The 14648-nt window shown below is 37.7% G+C and overlaps 6 protein-coding genes across 6 annotated transcripts; 3 read left to right on the top strand and 3 right to left on the bottom strand.

Annotated features, from left to right (window-relative positions):
- Positions 1-507: 507 nt before the first annotated feature.
- HNT2 (bis(5'-adenosyl)-triphosphatase) lies at positions 508-1080 on the top strand (the record flags this gene model as incomplete). Its single annotated transcript, XM_446543.1, has 1 exon — positions 508-1080. The coding sequence occupies one exon, from the start codon at positions 508-510 to the stop codon at positions 1078-1080; it is 573 nt and encodes a 190-aa protein (XP_446543.1).
- A 192-nt stretch (positions 1081-1272) lies between these two features.
- On the bottom strand, positions 1273-3564 carry SAG1 (Sag1p; the record flags this gene model as incomplete). Its single annotated transcript, XM_446542.1, has 1 exon — positions 1273-3564. The coding sequence occupies one exon, from the start codon at positions 3562-3564 to the stop codon at positions 1273-1275; it is 2292 nt and encodes a 763-aa protein (XP_446542.1).
- Positions 3565-5037: 1473 nt separating this feature from the next.
- APL1 (Apl1p) lies at positions 5038-7194 on the top strand (the record flags this gene model as incomplete). The annotated part of the gene is made up of 1 exon (XM_446541.1): positions 5038-7194. One exon carries the CDS (start codon positions 5038-5040, stop codon positions 7192-7194), a length of 2157 nt encoding a protein of 718 aa, XP_446541.1.
- Positions 7195-7518: 324 nt separating this feature from the next.
- THI73 (Thi73p) lies at positions 7519-9060 on the bottom strand (the record flags this gene model as incomplete). Its single annotated transcript, XM_446540.1, has 1 exon — positions 7519-9060. One exon carries the CDS (start codon positions 9058-9060, stop codon positions 7519-7521), a length of 1542 nt encoding a protein of 513 aa, XP_446540.1.
- Positions 9061-10553: 1493 nt separating this feature from the next.
- SSL1 (TFIIH/NER complex subunit SSL1) lies at positions 10554-11873 on the top strand (the record flags this gene model as incomplete). The annotated part of the gene is made up of 1 exon (XM_446539.1): positions 10554-11873. One exon carries the CDS (start codon positions 10554-10556, stop codon positions 11871-11873), a length of 1320 nt encoding a protein of 439 aa, XP_446539.1.
- A 165-nt stretch (positions 11874-12038) lies between these two features.
- Positions 12039-14375, bottom strand: GVI51_G03883 (uncharacterized protein; the record flags this gene model as incomplete). The annotated part of the gene is made up of 1 exon (XM_446538.1): positions 12039-14375. The coding sequence occupies one exon, from the start codon at positions 14373-14375 to the stop codon at positions 12039-12041; it is 2337 nt and encodes a 778-aa protein (XP_446538.1).
- Positions 14376-14648: the final 273 nt, after the last annotated feature.

The raw sequence follows: 14648 nt of genomic DNA, 5'->3' as shown, positions 1-14648 counted from the left end.
TACGATTTTCACAATAACTATATGCCTCACGCTTTTCTGATCTATCAGCTTTTACAGATTAAAAGTAAACTATAGATTTTACTGAGAATTATGCCATACCCGCAACCAAACATACGATAAATACTCCAATCATTTACCAAATGAAAATAACTTAATTAACTACAAAATTGCAATATGAGATGCCCCTAATGAGAATTCGAATAATGACATTACAATATGTACATATTAACACATTATCCACCTGTTTTTAGTGCTCTGACCTCTATATATAGCTCTTTAAAGTACAAGTAATATAATACTATTTTGTTTCCTTCAGCCAATAATTTCGGGTAACACTTTAAGACTGCCTCAGGGAAATATAGGAATTAAATTGGTGTAGGACTTTCACACTTCAATCAAAAAGAATGAGGTATGTAACCAAACTTTTTTTCCCAGTAACTAAGACCAATACTTGAAAGGAAAGTACATTTAGGTTTTGTTACTCTGACTCAGAATATTATATAAGAAATGAGTGGGTCTACACCTATATACTTTAGCAAATTTCTCGTGACAGAACAAGTTTTCTTCAGGACGAGGTTCAGTTATGCCCTCGTAAACTTGAAGCCCATTACTAAAGGCCATGTACTAGTCGTTCCCTTAAGATCTCAAGTTGTACAGCTATCACAACTTACCCCTCAAGAAAACGCTGATTATTTCAATACAGTGCAACTAATACACCAGTTTATGAAGTGGGTATATAAGGCCCAAGCAGTTAATATTGCAATACAGGATGGACCAGAAGCTGGCCAATCAGTACCTCATCTACATACCCATATAATACCAAGGTATAAAGAAAACAATATTGGCGATAAGGTGTACGAACGCCTAGATGACTGGGATCTCAGAAGAGATGAGTATATGAAGGCTCGTGACATGAATGAGGAAGGAACAAACCTACGACCAGACCAGGATGACGTTAGAATTGCCCGATCAATGGAAGAAATGAAGAAAGAAGTGGACTTTTTGAAGGCTCAATTAGAGGAATTTTTAAGCAACCATTGCGATGTGAAGAAGTGGCTGCCTACAGACGCCAGACAATAATAGGAGTTCAGTTAAGGTAATTTATTACCTCCAATTTTAGAAGCTATTAATATACATATTCAAAAAAGAGTCTACCGTAATTTCAAAAAATATTATCCTGATGACCAAATCAAATACTTATCGGTAATTGACTATAACAACAATTCAGATACAAGAACTGCTCCTTAGAGCCACTTTCAGTCACAGGACATACTAAAAAAAAATTAAAATTGAAATAAAGAACAACAAGAAAGACGAACTTATGCCACCTTTTAGTGAAGCACAACCTTCATAGATGGATATACTTGAGATAGCACTTCTTGTAATCTGCGCTGAAGGAAATGTATCCACCTGTAGAGATATTGGTGTTAATCTGAGAGGTAGACTAGAAAGGTTATTTAGTTTGGTAGTTGTAGGAGCCTGTGCAACGGGAGGAACATTATTGCTATCAATAGTTGGCATTTCAGGAGGTGACTCTTCCCTTGATGAAGGTTTTAATGACCTTGATGGTTCTTGCAGTGATATAGAAACAGATCCTGTTACTGTAATTGAAATAGAGGTGCTTGGGAACTCAAAACTTGACAATGATGGAAGAGATGTTGACGCAGTAAATGTAGATGAAGTGCTATATTTGCTAACTGTGGTCGTTATAATATAAGTACTAGGCTTGCTAGTTGTCATAGTGGAAGTATTGCCTGAAGATAATGAAAAGATACTAGACGAAGACGTTTCGTATTTACTGAAAGAAATTGCTGTCGACCATACAGTTGTGATACGTTCATTAGTCGGTGGCATGGTAGTATTACTTGATGTACTAGTTGTAATTGTATTAAAGCTACTATAGCTTGAGAAAGAACTAGTTAATGAAGTGCTACTTGTGTATGGCGTACTTTGAATACTTGATGTTGAGCTGAAACTTCCGCTAGAGTTGGGACTGGAACTAGTACTGATACTTGAACTGGAACTTGAACTGGAACTTGAGCTTGAACTTGAACTAGAACTTGAGCTTGAACTTGAACTGGTAATGGAAATGGAACTAGTACTTGAGCTGGTGCTTGAGCTGGAACTTGAACTGGAACTTGAATTGGTGCTTGAGCTGGAACTTGAGATGGAACTAGTACTGGTACTTGAACTGGAACTTGAACTGGAACTTGAGCTTGAACTTGAACTAGAACTTGAGCTTGAACTTGAACTGGTAATGGAAATGGAACTAGTACTTGAGCTGGTGCTTGAGCTGGAACTTGAACTGGAACTTGAACTGGTGCTTGAGCTTGAACTTGAGCTGGAACTTGGGCTTGAACTTGAACTAGAACTTGAGCTTGAACTTGAACTGGTAATGGAAATGGAACTAGTACTGGAACTGGAACTAGTACTTGAGCTGGAACTGGAGATCCGGGAAGGAGAGCAATGAGGACAAACAGTTGAAATTACTGTTGAGATAGATTCCGACGATGTTGAACTTGAAAGGCTTGAGATTAATTTCGATGGCGAGGGAACTGATGCTGGAACCTCTGCAATTGCTGTATTAGTGCCCTCGTAAATTCTATATTCTAAATGTGCTGTGTGTTCAGTTTGATATGTTGTCTTTGCAATTGTGTCACTACAGGTATACTCTATGAAAACATCATGATAGAGAGTATTTTGGCCATCCGCAACATCCTGCATAGCATTTACCCAAAGCAGATGACCTTTTTCTTGTTCTCCAATTGTTATCCATAGGTTGTTACCGAAACAGAGAATATCTGCATCTACTATTTCCTGGTATGATTTCGGGAACCACCAATCATTGAAATGCTTTGAAACAAATATTTGAGGCGTATTACAATTTAGTTGACAATTAGCGTCTTTGGAATCAAAGTTTATCTTTTGGGACCCTCCCAGCAGATAACCGTTGGGACATCTCATTGAAAGAAAATATATCTCCACTTCTTTGTACGTTGTTGATCTGATTGTGGTATAAAAGTGGTCATTAAACTTTGCGGCATCAAAGTACACTTCTGCATTGAGCTCTTGAGTAAACTCAATATTGTTCAGTCCACTTTCAAAATAATTTGCGTTCTCTAGCTCATATTGATAGGTTGAGTCCCCATTACTAAATGACAAAGAAAACTCAATATGTCCACTTATCTCTGGGTGTGGGGCAAGGTCAGTCAAAGTCACACATCTTAGGATAGTTGATTTATACTTGTAAGCAGCTTGCTGAGGTACGCTACAGTGAAAGATCTCCTCGCTATTCCTATCCTTTAATGGAATCAACAATTCTGTGCTATCTTTGGCGAACTTAATTATATAAACTCTGGGAAGTTCTAGTTCAAAATAATCGTCCTTATAGACTTTAAAAGAATCAGGTATTTGAAAGTCGAAGGCAGCTTTCCAGCCTTGATGAGGATGGGCCTGATCTGTTAGGGGATCAAGTTTTAAATTAGAAAATCTAATATTCCTGATCTCAGTCGTACAGACATATTGTATCAGCAGCAGGATCTGTATTATACCAATAAACAACATTTTATTTCTATTGTAGTCTCTATTACTGATTACTGCCAAGTAGAGAACACATGTGCGTAATTAAATCAATGTTTTGAATATTCGCAATAAAGGCAAGGGACATGAGATATTTCATATCTGATTTACGGGCTAGGTATTTATAAGTTTGGGGCCTTACCAGAATAGCTATCATTTCAACATGAACAATAATATCTTACTGAGTCCGTTTAGTTTCATCAAGTTTGAAACACATTGTTAATGTAGTATAAATATTTCAGTACTATTGAATTTGCAGAAAATTTTGACTATCAGAGAGCCATTACTATCTCAATAATTCACAATTATGAATCCCGATAGCCACACAATAAGGTATATTCAAACCATATGACCACTCATGATCAGAAAGCAGTAATTCACACTCATTCTGATTGTGATTAGTATACCCATTAGAAAGGCGCAATAGTTGATGTATGTAAAGCGCTGTAGTTTCACTAACTCAAAGTATAGAAGTTCTATTTTCCAAATGCAAGATTTACACGATCCCAATTGGCGAATTCTAATTAGTAGATAACTGTCACTTCTTATATAAATAATTTCCTAATTCATCGAAAAATGATGTCTTGTAAGCTGTTGAAACTGTTTAGTACATAGCAGAAGTAGTTCGTTACCTGTAATTGTTAATTTAACACTAGTTCCTATTTTTTTGTCAAATTGAACCTCAATCGACTAAAATGTGAAGCACAATGAACAACGGAGTATGGAATGGAATTACTCTACAATTTGAAGTCCCGTTTAAAAAACAACTCAATCAAGTCAACTCACTAGCACTACAATAGTGAGTACACAAATTATTTTGCTAAATTCACGATGCCTCACTCTTTGCACTCCTAGTGTAGCCTATAATTTATAGATGTCTTACAAACGATTTACGTATAGATGTTTTATATCGAGACATACCTACTTATCCTATTGTCGAAGTACAGAATTATGATCATAAGTTAAACCTCAAAGCTTAATTCAAAGCCCCCTTCTTCTAAGCTGTAGCGATTACTTGATTTCGATCATGAAGAGTATTGTGTTGACTCATTGTTGGTGCTTGATAAATTTTATTGTGCACTTTATATAGCAAAGACTGTGCTGGAAAACATTATTTAGCCAAGACAACCATCAATAAGTCAATATAACGGTGCTGCGAAATCACATAGGTAGCTTCTCCAGTGTCTTATATCACTATACTTAATTATGAAGATTATCCTCCTCTTTATATTCTTATTTTAATTATAGTTATTTTCCCCGTGTGGTCTGATCATCGCCAAAATAGCCTGCTAACTCTAAAATTCATCGAAAGCTTGCTAGTTTTGAGATTATAGGGAACTGACTCGAACTAGAAAGCCATTGATCCCTTCAAACACTGGGAACTATAAGCTTTTGAACTAGGGAACTAGATAGGAATTTGTGAAAAGTTGACTTTTCTGTGGGATCATAATATAAAGGATGTCCGATCAAAGAGTCTTCTCAAGATATAAAGCTAGTGAAATCAACGCGGAGTTGCAGAGCTATGAAGTCAATAAATTTAAGTTGAACAGTATTAAACGAAAGAATGCGCTTAGAAAGATTGTTGCGAACCTAACGTTGGGTAATTACAATGAAATGTCCTTGTTAGGAGACGCCATTCACAAATTTTGGCAGATTGACGATGACTTCGAAGTGAAAAGAATATGCCATGAGTATGTATCCGTGATTGGGTCCATGAAACCAAGGCTGGTGGTGGATTTCCTTCCCAGTATACAGGATGATCTAAAATCCCGAAACTCTAAGGTACAAGTTTTAGCATTGAGAACGCTAATGCAAATTCCGAGTTCTGAATTTCTTGATGAAGCAATGAAATTCTCAAAGTTGATAGTTTCGAGAAAAACTACTATGTCTAAAGATGTTACAAAAGCAGCCATTCTTAATTTGATACAATTAGATGAAATGAATCATGAAGAAATACTTAAATTAGTACCGTACCTATTTGAGATCAGTGAAGATCAAAGCGAAGCAATAACAATAAGAGTTGCTGCATTACATACATTATATTTGATACACGAGAAAAATCCTCAGATGGCTCCGTTGAATATCGGCGTTGACGCTGCATTCAACATCTTGGAAAACATAGAGAAAGCTAATGAATGGGATAAAGGTCTGATAATTGAAACATTACCTGTGACTGTAGTCCCCAATACGCATGATGATGCTTATGATCTGATAGATCTAATTTTACCACAACTACAGAACGTTAATACGTACGTTGCATTAGGTACTCTAAAATTCATTCTTTATTTGCTAAATTACGTGGATTCTATCAGTGAAACTGTTATCAAAAGAATTTCCAACTCAATTGTTGCGTTACTAGATAACCCTCCAGAAATACAATTCCTAATTCTGAGAAATGTGATCTTACTACTGTTAAGCAGAGGATCAGACATGCTTAAGTTAGATATCTCATATTTTTTCATCCAATTCAACGATCCTATTTATATAAAGGATACGAAACTAGAATGCTTGTATTTACTAGCAAATAAGAATAACTTAATTCAAATTCTAGATGAATTGGAACAATATGCGACTGATATTGACATTCAGATGTCGAGGAAGGCTATAAGAGCAGTCGGTAATTTGGCTGTGAAACTGGATGATAGCGCTGCTGCGAACTGTTGTGATACTCTTGCAGATCTGTTAGACTTCGGAGTCGATTTTGTTATACAAGAAATAATATCAGTTTTTAGGAACATTTTCCGGAAGTATCCAAATAACTTTAAAGACTACGTCCCAGACTTGATAAAATGCATAGATATAGTGGAAGAACCAGAGTCTATTAATGCAATGATCTGGATAATTACCCACTACTACAACAGTATTCCTAATTATCTTGATGAGTTTAAACAATTTTCCGACTCTATCGAAGGACAAGCACTAGAAGTTCAATATTCAATTTTGAGCTCAAGCGTTAAGTTTTTTCTTCGCTCACCATCAGAAGAAACGGAAGCAAATTGTATTAATATTCTCAAATATTGTACCGAGAAAGCAGATAACATTGACCTAAGAAATAGAGCGTTTGGCTACTGGAGATTACTTGCCCTAACTAAATCTGAAAAAGCCGAGGAACAATTACCCATTGATACTGCTCTAAAAATTATCGATGGTGAATTACCTATGCTAGAACTGAACACGAAACTAGATTCTGCAGTTCTAGAAGAGCTGGAACTAAACATGGGATCTATAGTATCGGTATATTTAAAACCTGCATCCCAAATATTCAAAAACAGTAAATTAAAATCATTACCAAAGAATTCAATACTTATTGAGAATAGGGAACAACTCGTTATTAGACCTGATTCAAACAACAGTATCCCTGAAGATGTTGAGGTAAATGACTATTTCGCACCTAGGAAATTCATGTCAGGTACCGGAACTGGAAACTCAACACCTGGTACACCACATTCTGGCTCTTCAAGTCAACGTAAAACCATGGCGGATTACGACAGACCAGCTGAGAAAGTTAATCAACTAAGCGGTAAGAGAAAATCCAGCACCAGTGGCACCACAAACCTATCACGTAAACCGTCGCAGCTGTTGAGAAGAATTTCTTTGAAGAAAACCCCATTTTAAAGCAGGTATTACTTCATGTGATACTTGTAACGGACTATGAGTGCCATCCAATTAAGTAACACTTTTGCATTTTCCTTCGTATCGTATATACTATGATAATACTGTGAAGAAAAACAACTAAGTTATAACGAGATTATTTTAATTAGGACATAAATGCATTATACAAAATGTATATAACAGCTAGGAAATATATTAAACAGGATGCTAATTAATGAAATTTTTATTAAGACGGAATCCAAATTCCTGAAAAGTAGTACTAGATTCTTAAAATCGAACGAATGGCGCTTTTCTCTAGAGTAAAAAGTTACCATTGCACCTGTAGTTCTAATAGACATATCTAAAGTTTCTATTTTCAATATCAGTTAGATCTAAGAACATGTATTTCTCCGGTGCTTGACCTTCTTGTTCTTTATCTCTCTTTTCATTTTCCTTCTTTGAGAGGTATCCAACATATAGTTGTAATGGAATACAAACAGCTTGTGTTACTAGTAAAGCGATCTTTGCTGGTATGTATCTAGGGGCCGAATAAGCTCTAAACATCTGAGGTGCAACAATACATGATATATTGTAAACGATCATAGTGATGGCGTTTCTGAAGATTCTCTTACAATATCCAGATGTGTTACATGTGTTCCAGATATAGATATTGGTGATGACACAGGATCCACTGTAGACAAGATACAAAGAGAACAAATTACCAATCTTGTGCTCTAGTGGTAAGCTGATTAACACGATGGAACCTATCACAGCAGGAATGTACATTGAAGTAGTAACCAAGGTGAAGTGTCCCCATCTTGAGATCATCTGTGTAGTGACTATAATGATAATTGCAACAATAGCACCAATTGGCAATTGCAACAATGCTGATTCATAGCTGTCAAATCCAAAAGTCTTGGTGATTGTAGTGGAGAAAGAGCCGATTGCACCGGTAGATATTTGGGAACAAGCCGTTATCATAAGCATTGGCCATGTTAGTTTATCCTTCAGGAAAAGTTCCTTGATGTGGGACTTCTTGAACTTCTTGTTCTCGACACCGGTCTGGTTATCTCTTATATGTTCAATGACAGCGACTTTCTCGTCGTGGTCCAAGAACCAAGCGTTAGTGACATTGTCTGGCAAATAGAGGAATGTCACGATACCGAACACCACGGTGATCAGACCCACCACCAGGAACATGATCTGCCAGGAGGTGAAATCTCTGCCGTGGTAATGCAAGAAGCCGAAAGAGATCAAACCACCAATCACGTAACCAGTACCTGCCTGGGTGGCCCAAAACCCGATTCTAGCGCTTTGTTCGGACTTTGTGTAGTACATACCGCTGATGGCGATACAACCGACGGCACTGGCGGACTCGAACATACCCAACAGTGTTCTCACGATCATCAGTGAAGCGTAGGTCTTGCACGCGGAGTGGCACGCTAGCACTGCACCCCACGTACAAATGAAAGTACCCATAATCTTGGACAACGGGAAGTACTGGATCAGCAAAGTCACGATAGGCTCCATGAAGATGTAAGCAGCGGAGAAAATGGTGCTCAAGTTAGAGAACTCGTCACCTTTCAAGTTCTTCTTGATACCCATTGCCGCAGCGTAGTTCAACAGCGCCTTGTCCAAGAACATCAGCAGATAGGTGACACACAAGAATGACAAGATGTACTTGTCCAGCTTGCGCTTGATCTTCTTGTCCAGCTTCTTCGACCCATAGAAGATAGCTCTGCGATCAACAGAATGGTCATCGATGACACGCTCGACATCACCATTCTGCTTCAAGAACTTCAACGCAACGTCAACTTCATTCTCGGAGAACGAGGACTCAGAAGTGTACGCTTTAGAGAGTTGAGACTCCTTTTCAAGATCCTTTTCCATGATATGAAGTTTAGATACTTGTGTTTATATTTATGTTTCGTATCTTTCAAGAAATACCCGACCATTCGCAGGCTGATCAGCTGTTACCAAGAAGCCTACCTTTAAATACTAATTTTTTTTCCAGCTACTGCCACCTTGCTCCATTCCAATTGCAGGATAACTAGAGTTGCGATGAGCTTGTTAAAATTTCAAATCAGTATTTTGTCAAAATTGAGTATTGCTTTTTTTTTTTTCTTAATAGATTTATCTTCTTCCAATCCTTTATTCTACCAGTGCGGCTCTTTCTTCAATCCCAAGAATTGATATTCGGTTTTTTGTTTGTTGTTGGAAGCTATGGCCTGTGAGATCCCGACTGCATCAAGGGTAGTTTCCCAGCAATATCCGCACAAAGGAAAATCGAAGAACCCTCGTATTACCAAAGAAAATTATAGTTATTAATTTCTTTCTTTTTTCTTTCTGAATATAGCGTTCCTTCCTGCAATAACCGCCCTGCCCTGTTTCTCTGGAGGGGAAGTGTCCAATCCCCATTAATTTGTTTCCTCGGTTTGTAAGTCTCGATTGCGTGGGAAAAGCGCCTTCGAACGGGGTGTAGAAGAAACTCGCTAGTCCCCCATCCCTTCCTGCGCAGTTGCATAGACAAATAATACTGGAATTGAGAAAGAAACAAAGAAAAAAAAAACAACCGTAAATCACACAGAAACTTAAGCATACCAGTCTCTCTTCTGCACCGTCTTATTATATTCTCTATTATATTCTCTTTCCTTCACCTTATAGCCATCGAGTCCCGCTTGCCAAATACCGGCGACTTCCCCTGTAGTGCATTCCTCTTTTGCTAAAGGTGGTAGCAACTGCGTGGTTTGTATTTCCTCTAGTGTGACTCTTAGACTGGTCTCGAAATACAATGCAAGTAGCGGGAAGTTTAACAACTCAGAGGGAGAGCGGGAGGGAGAGCGGGACCCTTCCGTGCGCTTCTCTCAATTGCCTTACCAGTATGCCGATTGCAATAACTGATTCGGCCGAGTAATAGCGCTCCGGTACGGCCATTCTACAGTAACCCATCGATAGCTCCAGCTGGAATTGAGTTTGCGAGTCATTCGAAATACTCGGGCATTTTGAAATTCATGCATTTATGAGTCGCCCGTCAATTATGTAAATTAAGGGTTTGACATATTATGCAAAAAAATTAGAAAAGAAGACAAACAAAAAAAATTGGTGGTAGCTTTCTTGTTAGATACGAGTCAATGTCATGTGATGTGGTGATATACGTATAGCATGTGTGACATGTACGTGTATAAGTACCTATAATAACATGATCATACGTATAACGCTATCTTACCAAACAGCTCGAATAAACTACGAATATTTGGAGTCCCACTACCATCAATCGTCAATCATCAATCATACAAGAGTGTTCTCTTTTCCAGCTGCCCCATACTCATACAACAAGACTTGTGAAAGGAAGTAAAAAAACCAATAGGAGAGAAAATAAGAAGATGAGCTCGGATGAGGACGAGGTTGTTCGGAAGCCTCGCAATGATGATATGCGCAAGAGGGCGCTCAGGAATGGGAATGCGGGCAAGAAGAAGAAAGTGGTGAAGAAGAAGAAGAAGCTTGCGAACGAGAACTTGCAAGGTGCCAGCGGTGGTTACGCATGGGAAGATGAGATCAAGAGAAGTTGGGATCTTGTGGCAGTGGAGGACGAAGGGGATATGGCCACGCTTGTGGCCAGTATAGTCGAGGCTCGAAAGAAACGTGCTGCCAAGAGTGACGTAACACCTTATCAGCGTGGTATTATAAGAACATTGATTCTGACTATCGATAGCAGTGAGGCCATGTTAGAGAAGGACCTGAGGCCGAATAGACACGCCATGATCATCCAGCAAGCCATTGATTTCGTCCACGAGTTCTTCGATCAGAACCCTATCTCCCAGATGGGTATAGTAACTATGCGTAACGGTCTGGCACAGCTGGTAAGCCAAGTGAGCGGTAATCCACAGGATCACATAGACGCACTGAAATCAATAAGAAAGCAGGAACCAAAGGGCAACCCCTCTTTGCAAAATGCTCTGGAAATGGCTAGAGGTCTATTGCTGCCTGTACCTGCACATTGTACCAGAGAAGTTCTTATAGTGTTTGGAAGTTTATCAAGTAATGACCCAGGTGATATCCATCAAACCATCGCATCGTTAGTCCAAGAACAAATCAGAGTCAAAGTACTGGGTCTTTCAGCGGAAGTTGCCATCTGTAAAGAACTCTGTAAACAAACAAACATGGGAGATACATCCTTTTACCAGGTGCTATTGGATGAAACGCATTTAAAAAAGCTATTCGATGAGGCAGTTACACCTTTACCGGTGAATAAAATAAACAGAGGATTCACACTGGTGAAAATGGGGTTCCCTACTAGGATATTTGAAGAACAACCCACCTTCTGTGCTTGCCATGCTAAGCTAATATACGGAGGTTACTTCTGTCCAAATTGTAATAGTAAAGTATGCTCGCTGCCTACTGTATGTCCATGTTGTGATCTGATGCTGATCTTATCTACACACTTAGCGCGGTCTTTCCATCACTTAATGCCTTTGAAGACATTTGTTGAAGTTCCAGCTGCAGAGAGTTTCCCAACCGAGAATTGTTACAGTTGTCAAATGAAATTCCCAATTATTAAAAGTCAGAAATCAAATCAGATGCTGACAAGTTCTAGGTATAGATGCGAGGAATGTAAAAACGACTATTGTATTGATTGTGATGTATTTATTCATGAAAGTTTGCATACGTGCCCTGGGTGTGAATCTAAGGCTACTATTATATAGAATATACGAATTTCCTAAAAGAGACATAATAAAAAATAATTGCATTAAAATTTATGGTATGGGTATGTACAAATTAATGGCATAGCCATTCTGTCTTCAATCGAAATGTGAGTTGAATGCGAATAAAATCTTATGAGGCTAATTGAGATGAGTTCTGTGCATAATCTATTTAGGAGGTGGATACATATTGTTATAGTCATAAACATAATTATATGCATATCCATATCCATATCTATAATAAGGTGAATGCTGTCCATATTGTTTTAATAGTGGTGGTTTCCCCCTCATCGAATTTTGTTCCGCCAAGGCCTGTAGAGGTGGTATAGGTTTCTTGTAGCTGTTCTGAGAGTAATTTGGTGACATATTTGGATTTTGTTGTTTGTAGGCCCTTGGTGAGTCATGTTGATCAAAGCCGGCATAAGCAGTAGTATCGGTTATGAATTTAGATACTGTCTTCTTGTCTTCGATAATAAGGCCATTTTCTTCAAGGTATTGCTGAATTTGGTTCTCAAAGTCTTTATTGTTTACCTTTGCCTTGTCGTAAACAAGAGTAAATGTTTTATCTTGGCATGAAACAAAAGCGTGAAGTCTAATAAACAACGGAACAACTAACTCATTTTGCAATTTTTTGTTGCTTAATAACTTGTCATTTGGAATACATTCACTTAATTGGAATGTTCTTTCAAAGCCATACAGTCTATTAGTTACTTCATCTGCACATTGTATGGAGCTTGTATCGTTACCTCTAATCGATATATTAACAGTTGTCTTCGGTATGTTCTGAGGAAAATCAAGAAAAACGTTATTTTGTTTCTCCAGGTGACCAATGGTATTGATGTGCTCAAATAATACATGCTTGTATTGTGCAGGCGATAATCTAATATTTGTGCTTGGCTGTTGTTCACTATACTCTTGAATCAATACTTTAAGGTCCTCAATCGCAAGATCTATACCTTTTCTATTCTTAAATGGGCATCTTATAATAACGTTATCAAATCTTACAAACGAAAGACCACTTTGAGGCAACAAAAATGTATTTGAAAACTGAATAAAAACATTATGTTTCCTCATGGTCGTTTGAATAATAGAACCACCACTACCAATTGCAGGCCTGTGATAAACTTCAGGAATAAAAAATGTTCCTTCACAGGGTAATTCGTCTAATAACAATGTGAATGCACTTTCTAAGTTGTTCACTTTGTTAGATATGATAGAGAGAAACATATTTTTATCATCTTCCTCAAAGTTTAGATCAAGTTGTGCTTGACTCTTTTCCATGATCCTTGTAAGCTTACCATTTTTCTTACCGGATATGAAATCGTCATAATCAGGATGAATTTCAAAGATTGCCTTTAATTCTTCGATTTGAGATTCATGGTCTTCCAAGTACTTTTTCAAACTATGGAGAGGAGTTGTTGATTTGCCGTTGACCTTGCTCTTTTGTGAAGAGTTTCTAATCAATATAAACTGATTGCTTATTTCATCATCCCTTACAATGAGCTGCTGTTCATCTTTTGCAGATAATATATCGATTACCATTTCATCAGTGAACTCGAATTCAGAATCCATGGTTACTCGTATCTCAGCTATACTCTGTAAAATTGTTAAAGTAAATTCTTTGGTCAGTGACTTAAGCATCGTCACTGAAGTGGACTGGAAGCCTACGAAGTCCGAAGAAATAAATACGAATGATCCGTATTGGTTCATTAGACTTTGGATCTCCTTTTTGAAATATCGTCTGACGTACTCCAATTTACCTGGCGAGATTCCTGTAAGTTCTTGATAAAATAATGTACTTTGGCATTTATTTAGGCAAGCTGTGAGCAACTCTTTTGCTGCCAGGACATTCGCATATATTGAGCCAGCAATATAAACAATGGGCTCCAATTCATAGTTGTTAGTGCTAGGCCATGTATAGTAAACATCGACCTGGAAGCTATCCTTGATATATTTTATGTTGTTCTGCTTTACACCAGCTAGGAAAGGAATAAGTGATTGTGTATTAAGTTTGATAGTGTCAATAAAGAACTCATCCCGTAAAAAATTAAGAATGGTAACATCAATCAAGGGTTTGATCTGATTTAGAACTTCACATGCTCCAATCACATATGCATAAAAATCTGTTTTCTTGATTTCATTCCCAAACAAATGAGTGTCATTTATAATACAAGCAACTTTGAAGTTTGATGCAATTACCTGTAGTTCAGTGAATAAGTCTTTTATGTCTTTTCCTTGTGGTAAGTTCTTTATTGGAAAAGTGCAAATATCAACGTCTTCAACATTCCTTGTCCTTGTATTACCTAGCAGTTTGGATGTATTGTTTTTTATTTCATTGGATTGCACAAAATTGAAATCAGATGGCGTGCGGAAAATGGCTTTCTCCACGTCGGTGCTTATACCAAAATGTTTAAGTATATTCTGCCATTGCTCTTCCGTAATATATAAGGCCTTAGGTTTCAGGAACAGATTCAAACTGAGCGGTACAATCGTCTCAATAGGCATTGTGTATCTACCTCGTCGATTGATCAGTAGATGTTAATGGATGTGTTCAAATCCAAAAATACGCTCTAATTGAAAATAGGAGGTTTCTCTATCGTAATCTAAGCAGTATGGATATAGATGTCGTGAAATGGAGGATCACAGTAATATTCGTTTTGAAAAAATCTCCGATGTGATTGTTGATCTGCTATTTAAACTCCTTCGTCTATACTTTCCCGCCCCAAATAACAAACTTAAAGAAGCAACTTTATGTGTGCATCAATACTCGCTTCGATG

The sequence above is a fragment of the Nakaseomyces glabratus genome, chromosome G, assembly GCF_010111755.1.
Source record: "Nakaseomyces glabratus chromosome G, complete sequence".
In the NCBI taxonomy this organism is placed as follows: domain Eukaryota; kingdom Fungi; phylum Ascomycota; class Saccharomycetes; order Saccharomycetales; family Saccharomycetaceae; genus Nakaseomyces; species Nakaseomyces glabratus.
This window is presented reverse-complemented; position numbering and strand designations above follow the sequence as displayed.